The following is a 9,844-nucleotide window of genomic DNA, read 5'->3' as shown; positions in this document are numbered from 1 at the left end:
ATACAACAACTGAATCCAACAAAAGTATATTCTTATTTTGATATTTGTTCCACAACTCGCGGTGTGCAGCAGACTGCTTTTGCAATGAGTGTGTATTCCAATGTGGGTTCTTGAGTTACCCAAACCGTGATGTATCTCTGTTGTTACTTCGAAAGGTTAAGTGTTCACCCTAGAGTCTACTGTCCAAATGATGAGCCAGCAGACACAAGAACAGTCAGAATGAATGCATCTCCATACTCCACATCTCCATACTCCTCCTTTGCACCGACTTAAAAAACTTCCTAAAATCCGTACAAAGAGCCACGCGCCTTCAAAAAAATTAACCATCTTCGAGACAACTGATAACATGCTATTATTAATTTCAAATGTAATTTTGGTGTTGATTATAGCAAGCACTGTGCTCTATCGTAAGTATAAGACCGTCCGGGTTTCCAGATGACGTAAGACGTCAGTGCGTGGAATGCACGTCCAAAATGCCACTCATCAAAATGCATTCTCTGATATGCCGTATTTCCAGATGTCAAATTGGGAATGTCGATCAGCTGTCTTGCAGTGTTCCCATTCTCTCTGAAAATGACACTGCGGAGTATATCAGAGGCTCAGAAATGACATATAATCGGAATGCATGCCACAGGGTTGTCCGTCATGAGTGGTGGTGGTTGGCCACATACAGTCTTTGGCAACTTGACTCCTGAGAGTTTCTGGGACTTCAGTCCTGCCCCACAACAGAGCACATGTGATAGGAGAGTTTGTTCATGAATTGCCTCTGTTCACACAGCAGTGAATGGGTACGCAGTGGGATAAGCCATATGACTTTTAACCTCCTAGTGCCTCACAGGCAGCTTGGGTTACACGAGTGCGCGGAAAGAGACGCTTTATGAACAGCCATTTTTGAAACAGTCTGGCGTCACCTAGGCTACTATTAAGTTGTATCACTTATGTTTTTTTCAATCGAAAGATATCATAATCTGTAAATACAAGGACAATTTCCAGCTCCATTGTGAGATAACACCATGTTTGATACTTTGGTAGAATCCCCCTGTTTAGAAAAATAATAATTAAGAGAAAACATTCATTTCGTTTTTAATGATTTAAGTTTATGGGCAAAAAAATGATACAAACGACACTGCAATCTTTAGGCATGGCGTTTCAAAGTGATACACAAAAAGCAGACAAAAGATATGTATGTCACCTGCTGCATTATGAGGAACAGTACGTTTCGGGTTATGTTCGTAGCATCTGAAGGAATAACAGCATTTTCTGAAGTCATGTTCCTCAAAATAAAGAAGTAGGTAATTTTTCTCACTTTATAGACGACTGTAAACAGTGAAACTTTAACACTTAAGAACACGCCATTTTGTTTAAACAGTAACATTAGTGCTTGAGTCATACAGGTGTACACTAAGACATTCAGGTTTTGAGATGATGGAAGTATTATCATGGCATTACTGACATTTGCAAAGTGAGCTCAGTATTGAATCTGTAAGCCACATTCTCGCGATCTGACAGCCTCGCACTTTCGACATATCTGGCTCGCTTCCGCTGGTCATGATCGCGGTTATGTCCCTCACAGTACTCCATACTTCAGAGACGGCATATATTCTTCTGCAGTGGTTTGGTGGAATTACAATGCTTGGTTAAGTGTCACCAGTCCTCGGCCTTTCTAAGACGACAGAACTGTCCCTTTGGTCCCTCAACGCCGGGGGGTAACAGCGCCAAGAAGACAGGGGTATCGGCACCTGAAAGAGACAAAGGTAACAGTGTCATCATGGAAATGCAGGACATCGTCATTCATTCACTCACGAACACACCCACTCCCGAATCCACCCAACCACCATTCACTCACCTAATCACTCAACGAATTTCTGTATGAACCAGGCACTTTCGTACATAAGTACCAGATTCACACTGGCACTTCTCTTCAATGTTCACTTGTTTTCACATCCCTGGATGTTCCTCATTCAACTCTATTCACACCCGCCCTTCAGTTCAATGTATAATTATTTTCACATCCCTGTATGTTCCTCATTCAACTCTATTCACACCCGCCCTTCAGTTCAATATATAATAATAATTATTATTTTCACATCCCTGTATATTCCTCATTCAGCTCTATTCACACCAACTATAGCCCAACTGCATGTAGCTGAGAGTTGCGTAGGAATTTACCTTGGTCGATGGTCAGCGGACCCTTGTGACTGGACATGTCTGTGTCCACGTGACCAGGGCAACACTGAAACAGACATGGTGACGTCATCTGAATTACACCAAATAGCTTTTACACCAAAGCCGTATCGGATACCGATCAATGTTAGTCACACAGATCACGAATTATATAGACCTTGCTGTTTTGGATTTGAGAACATCAACAGGCATGATGCTTATATGAAGATCTCTCCCAATAGAAATATTTCACAATGTTAATTATGGCACAAATCATATTTAATAAATAATGGCAGAAATATCAGGGTACCTCAAGATATAAATAACTAACGTTCCAGACAGTAGGAACTACAGCTACAGCTACAGCTACATCTGACGAACATATATGAGTACCTACTTAAGTGAAAAAATGTAACTGAAAAAACACAAGCTGGCGAGGAGACTTACACTGTTTACAATTATATCCTCTCGCGGGTCTGCAGCAAGTTCTCGCATCAGTATAAACGACATCACCGTCGCGCCGATCTTGGACACCCCATAAGCTGTGTTCGGCCAGCCCCGCTCTTGATGTGCTCCTGAGGCAGCATCCCTGATATGGAGAACATTATGTGTCCTTATCTATACATAAAGAACTTTATATATACACAAAGTTAACATATCTCACTACTGAGTGTGCCCGGTCTTATTTGGAACATATCGGGGACATGACTGGTCGTCGTGTGCAGCAAAGGGATCTTCCTGCACAGAACCTGACCCAACTGGAAGGTGTTTTACACCGATTTACAAATCAGCCTTTCCTATGATGAGTGAGTCTTCGGCGTGATGAGCGAACGCAATAACCACTAAGCTACCCCATGCACCGCCCCTCCCATGAAGACGTTAATACACCAGTAAGGAACATTTTGAGAACATTGTTCACTCCGAATGTTCTATATGACGACCGTCGGTTTAACATCCTTTTATCCTTCTTCCTAATATATTGTGAAAACGTTGGTAGGTCTTGATTTAATATGATCGAGGGTTAAAATTATACTTTCGTAATTTTTAAAAAATAGTATCTTTCAGTTACGTAAGTGGCTTGTGAGTGAATGAATTTTGTCTCTGCCCACGGTTTCGTTATGACATTCATATACATACAGTGAAACGAAAACGTCCGGGTAAACGGGGTTTGACTGTATGCACAATAGACTAGACCGAACAGTTGCTTGCATGAACACCCCCATACATTATCACAGGGTCCTCATTTTAATTAAATCTGAACCATCAACGTTGCAGTTCATGAAAATAAAATGGGATATAATGTCGAAGGTCAAGGGTGCCGATGGTACGCACATATTCGTTGGGAAAACTACCACGAAAGGAAGGCCTTACTTGTACCACACGAAAAGACAATTTTTTTCTAAACGGTTGCATTTTAGAAAATGAACTAAATCCGAAGTCCATATTACCACTGCTTGAAATGTATGTATCACTTGGCCGTTAACTTTGCAAATGTCTTGAAAAATATATACATATTTGAGTTATGGAGACATTTGTAAATATCGTCATCGTTTTGCATATTTTCTATGCTGTGCAGTAATTGCTCCTACTGCTTATTTGTGACACATGAAGGAGGAATGACAGTGTGTATGAATATCTTAAAAGTGTTTGATTATGATTATGGTGATTATGAGCTCTTGGAAATTCCAATGGAAATATGGGTCCCCTGTCTGCCGAGGATGTACTCACTGTACAAACTCCGCCATCAGAGACTGCAATCCCTCCATGGTTAAGCTGGGATCTCTGAACTGCGCCCGTCGTTCTGAAGAACATTTGTCCATCGCACGCTTAGATGCCTCGCTCGACACTATAACTACCCTGAAACAGAGATGTGTGTACATTTTATGGAATCTGTTGTTGTCAAATTCCAAGGATAATCTACATAGGTCGAATTTTCTACTCTTTGTGTCAAAGATAATGTTGTTGTGTGACCATAGTGGCCATAAAAGTATTATACAGAATCATTCAAAAACTATATATCCGGTTAATAGAATAAAACGGAACAGTTTGTCTCTGACTCATTTGTGTTGGTAGCGGTGGTGGTTGTGGTAGTAACGGCTTCGTAGCAGTAGCAGTAGCAGTAGTAGTAGTGGTGGTGGTGGTAGTAGTAGTAGTAGTAGTAGTAGTAGTAGTAGTAGTAGTGGTGGTGGTGGTGGTGGTGGTGGTGGCGGTGGTAGTAGTAGTAGTAGTAGCGTAGTAGTAGTAGTAGTAGTAGTAGCGGATACACTAGTTTTGGTTGTTGTTGCTGTTAATGTTGCACCCGACCAACCTGCCGTGAGGACGGAGAAGGGGCATGAGAGCCCGGGTAACGCTGAGAGTCCCTGTAAAGTTACATCTGACAGACTCACGTGCCTGCTCCGAAAATGGCGCAGGTGAGTCTCCCTGGAAATGACAACAAATATCTTATTATTTAAGATAATTCAATTTCAAGAAGTATCACAAGAACACAAACCGTCGGATAACGTTAGATACTTATGTGTGCAACTCACGTCCAATGTTATCACATCTACGACCAAAGTTTACATGTCGATGCTCTTGATCGGAATACCCGCCATGACAAGGCACGTACAAACAGCACAATTCTATTCTCTCTTTTACATACCTTGTAAGCAATGGCAGCGTTATTGACAAGCACGTCGAGTCCACCATAGTTGTCCCGCAAGAACGCCGCGAGGGCATTCACGCTATCGGTGTCGGTGATGTCCAGTTGGTGGAAGCGAGGCCGGAGTCCCTCCTGGTTCAGATCAGCGACAGCCTGCTGACCCCGGTCAACATCTCGAGCTACATTTGAGAGATTTTCCGAGGTTTAAATCAACCTTTCCCACATCAATAACAAATATGAGTTGAATCAAGGGGTCGACTGTTCAATTCTAAACCTCAGTGGCCATGTGTTTATGGGTTTTAATAAAAGTATCACAACATTTTCAACACATATAAGAAATCTCTGAACATCCGACATCATTTTACCGTCGATGAGTCAAATCTGAACACTTACTCCAGGTATCTAAACCATAAAAGGTTTGGGAAGCTTGGGCTTCCTTGATTGCCGTAGCTTTCACCAAACGACATTCTCGGTCGTAATGAAATTAAAAGCAACAATTATTCCAGTATGGGGTAGAGGATGTCGGATTTTACAGCATGATAGTGTCACTGAGGGAGAAAATGGTAATACTATCGAAATATACAGATGTCGGATATTTCACTGTCAAACTGGTGATAATATAAAAGAACGCTGCCGGCACCCAAAGGTTTTGTAGGAATTCAAATAATTCATACGTCGGATCATACAGCTTCCCCTGAGTCTGATAAAGATGTCACTCTGATCTGTCACATTTCTAGTTCCGACAGGTAATCAGGACAGGGAAATGACTACTAGTATATTTGATGGTTATTGGACGATATGCATGTACCTTTGTAAGGATTAAAAAAGTGTTCGTTACGACTTGTCATAAGTCTAGAGGTCAGTATCGACTTACGCATGATGTCCAAAATGCGTTATGCTGATTTTGCTAATCCATGTTTCATGGGACCATAATGTATTTCAATTAAAAAAATAACTAAAAATAATTAATTCTTAAAAATAATTGCATGGGATATCTACATTGTTTCTAGGATGAAACTGATTACCCCGATGCATCCCAGATACCACGTTACAACTGATGGTGCGTCTGTGAAATGTATATAGATTGTAATCTCTATGCCTACTCACCTGTTAGAATGACGTCACCATCAAACTGTTTGCACAACGCCCTAGCAATACCAAACCCCACCCCCTTGTTGGATCCGGTCACCTGAAAACAACATGACCATCCAAGTAGTGTTTGTTTGTTGACTAACATACCAACAGGGTGAAGTGGCTTCATAATACTCGATCCAGAACAAAACCAGGAGTGGATATTGTGAGCAGAGTTCAACGTTAAAGGAGTCAAAAACCAGCTTTTTTTCGTCAGCCAGTAGCCAACCTACGTTTTTGCTTAAGCCTAATAGGTTTATATCAGGATATAGTTAGAAAGTCTTGAGGGCTTGCCTAACTTTCATGGTCATCTTTAGCAAAATTCATGCGTAATGCCGGGCGTTTTTAAAATAATGATAGCTACGCTTCCTTTTTTTACTGGGAACCTATTCTATTCCGGAATCCCCACACGTGTTTACAGTTCGCTTCTCCTCCCATCTTCATTGTGTAATAAACTTAGTACAGGTTGCCCAGGGCCCCGATCTTCAAAGCCATCTCAGTGCTACGACAGTCAGAAGTCTATGTTAAAGTATGAGAGTTACGACTGTCGTAGCGCTATGGTCGCTTTGAGGAACCGGCCTTGACCTTGGTTACCATGGCCACGCTTGATTACAAAGGGAAATTAAAATGACAGACTTATTAAAATGAGACTAATGATTAGTGTGCCGTAATGCACAAATGTGTTTTATCGCTTGAGCCTTCGATCTTGAAGCTAGGCGTCTTTATTCTTTCATGAAGGTTAACAAGGCTAGATAGAGTTGTTGCCTTTGTTTGGACTACTTCAAATAATAACTGATAAGATAAGATAAAGCTTATTGTCCTGACGGAAATTTGCTTTGCACGATTAACACTGAAAGCACATACAATACAACTAAAGATAGATTACATAAAACCACCAAAAACCATGTATATGTCAAATAGTATTAAAACAGCTGACAACAACGCCTAATATCTTAGGTAAGGATAAATAAGGGCACGCTATGAATAACCCATGGACACGACCAACAATGTCAGTTTCAAGTAATATGGACTATGTCTGTGATAAATTACTGATTTTAGGCTGAAACAGAGGCATTGATCGAGTGGCAAGCTGCAATAACAGATCACTTCCAAGCCTAATAAATCTGTTGTGAAAACCAATGAAAATGTTTTGCCGTGAGTATAGGTGTGCACAAGTTAGTTGATTTAACATTTTATTATTAAGGTGGAATATCGCCATTAAACCAAGAAGGTATCATGGAGTTCTCAAGATACATACAACATTAAGTAACATTTTCATGAAAGAGCGTTAAAGAATAACATGCTTGGTAAGCATACAAAAGAGAAGGTAAACCTACCACGGCTACAAGCTTGGACGACATATTCACTTCTGGTGACCCTCGGGTGGCCTACCGGCGTGTGTGTCGCGTTTATCATTCACACGAGGTCAACAGATAGTGGGTTGTGGTGTATGGTTGTAGTGTCACAGGTAGAGACATGCAATATTGTAGTGGCACATACGTGTTCGTTTCGACAAAAATCCTACTTTAAGGACAATGGCGATAACATGTTCTTCTAAAGACCCACTTTAAGGAAAATAGCAATAAGATGTTCCAAAAAAAGAAGAAAAAAGAAACACTTTAAGGACAGTAGCATTAAGATGTTCTACAAAAATTCTACTTTAAGAACAATGTGATGGTCTACATAAATCCTTCTTTAAGGACAATAGCAATAACATGGTCTAAAACACTCGTTAAGAACAATAGCAAGAAGGGCAGTAGCTTTAACATGGTATACTAAAATTCTGATATATAGATAATAGCAATAAGAGATTAAAAACAAATCGTACTTCAAGAACAATAGCAATTACATGTGTTTCTAAAGTCCCACTTCAAGTGAATTAGCAATAACATGGTCTACCAAAATACTACTTTAAGGATAACAGCAATGACGTGGTCTACAAAATCCTACTTGAAGGACAATAGCAATGACATGTTCTCACTAGAACATTCACCAGGAACTGTGCAGCTGAGGGGTTGTGCTTGACGTGTGTGAACGGTGAGCCAAGGAAGTTAGTGGTGAGGATATTTTCCTATATAATATGATATGGTATCACCCTCCCAGAGTGTCAGGGCCACTTGGATTATCTCACGTGCTTTTACGCCCAACGAATTAAACGGACTTTAACCAGAGCAAAGTGAGAAATGTAAACGTGATGATTACTCAATCTGCACTATGATCAAGAACATCTTTGCGCCATTCCCAGTCACAAACATTGGTGCATGCGCTCGTTCCATAAAAACTAGATCAGACCAAAACATCATATCTGGTTTTAAGAGACAATGTACATTCAATAAATATCTTGGTGTTCTATATCAAAATAAAACACAGCATCTAATGTTGCACACTGAAGTAAACTATCTCAGGGCGAAGACTGTATTTCGATACAAGGTGTTGACTTTCCGAAGTAGTGTAATTCTAAACTTAGTCTGATGTGATTGTGACTTGTCCATGCGGTAAGATAATGTTTCACTGATGATCTCCGGGTCGCCTGACCTGCCTGTTGACGTCTCGGTTCTTCCACCAAAATGGCGGTAGGTGTTGATGCAGCCTTTGTCTCCTACTGTCTCTGAACTACCGTGTGCTCTCTACGAGTTTGGTAGGGGGATCGTGCGGAAGTCTACCAGGATTCTCAATCAACTAAAGTCACTACGACTGTTATATTTGATATACAGACATGGTAATGGTACCGGCGCTGCCATTACTTGTGGAACAGCTCTCATATAAGATGGTTTGGGGACCTACGTCAGGTGCAAGTCAGATTTCGCAAGATGCTGTGTGTTCTCATTTCCAGACACCCATAAGCTGGACTTAACATTACACCCCATTTTGAGTACCCAGGGTTTTTAATTTCTCATTTCCAGACACCCATAAGCTGGACTTAACATTACACCCCATTTTGAGTACCCAGGGTTTTTAACTTACGAACCTTTATGTTACTTAATGGTAATTAATACCAATGGTAATTAATATCCCACCGGGTACCCATTCACTGCTGGACAACCAAAAGCAGATTTGAACAATCACATTTGCCTGAGGTGAAACTACAACATGCCTATCTGAATTGTGTTTGGGTTCAGAATTCAGTCTGAGATATCTGAGAGGTGTGGATTCACGACAAACGCCAATCGGCACTTTTCATTTTACCCACCGCAGCTGAATCTGGAATGGTCATACGTGCCATTGTTGAAAGTCTAATGTTCATCGTTTGCGACAGTGACTGAAACGCCTTAAAATTCTACCTTGAGCTAAATTATTTCAGTGACAAACTGGGCATCTACATCGTCTCCAAAATTATCCATTATCAAACCGAGAGGTGACCGATACCGTGATAACACAGTAGTCAATAGATTCTCCTGTCTGGGGGCGGTGGGGTAGCCTAATGGTTAAAGCGTTCGCTCGTCACGCCGAAGACCCGGGTTCGATTCCCCATATGGGTACAATGTGTGAAGCCCATTTTCTGGTGTCCCCCGCCGTGATATTGCTGGAATATTGCTAAAAAGCGGCGTAAAACTAAACTCACTCACTCACTCCTGTCTTTATATTTCAGGGAACACTAGTGAATATCATTAACAAGTACTACCCGACGTTACACATGGGTATAGGGTGTGAAGTCCAGGTGTCCCTCGCCGTGATATTACTGGAATATTGCTGAAGGTGGCGTAACACTAAACTCACCGTCGGAAACACAGACCACCATACGTCGACGCCAACAACAAATGGGTTACTAGTTGCCTGTTGTTCCCCGAAGCTTTATGAGCCTTTGCGTCCTGTCCTTCATCCCAAATTCTTCATCTTTAGTTAAGTCACTGTATCAAATAGCCGAGCCTCTGTGGCCAGGCCGGTACATATGCGTTTCCATGGAAACTG

The 9,844-nt window shown here is 41.2% G+C and overlaps 1 protein-coding gene across 1 annotated transcript; it reads right to left on the bottom strand.

Annotated features, from left to right (window-relative positions):
- Positions 1–1,066: 1,066 nt before the first annotated feature.
- LOC137274126 (carbonyl reductase [NADPH] 1-like) lies at positions 1,067–7,363 on the bottom strand. The gene is made up of 8 exons (XM_067807137.1): positions 7,273–7,363; positions 5,912–5,993; positions 4,805–4,983; positions 4,472–4,584; positions 3,892–4,020; positions 2,611–2,752; positions 2,170–2,233; positions 1,067–1,739 (listed from the first exon to the last, which is right to left on the bottom strand). Exons 1-8 carry the CDS (start codon positions 7,294–7,296, stop codon positions 1,645–1,647), a joined length of 828 nt encoding a protein of 275 aa, XP_067663238.1. The 5' UTR covers positions 7,297–7,363; the 3' UTR covers positions 1,067–1,644.
- Positions 7,364–9,844: the final 2,481 nt, after the last annotated feature.

This window comes from Haliotis asinina, chromosome 2 (assembly GCF_037392515.1).
Source record: "Haliotis asinina isolate JCU_RB_2024 chromosome 2, JCU_Hal_asi_v2, whole genome shotgun sequence".
NCBI classification, from domain to species: domain Eukaryota; kingdom Metazoa; phylum Mollusca; class Gastropoda; order Lepetellida; family Haliotidae; genus Haliotis; species Haliotis asinina.
The sequence above is the reverse complement of the archived record's forward strand: the minus strand, read 5'-3'. Positions and strand labels throughout refer to the sequence as shown.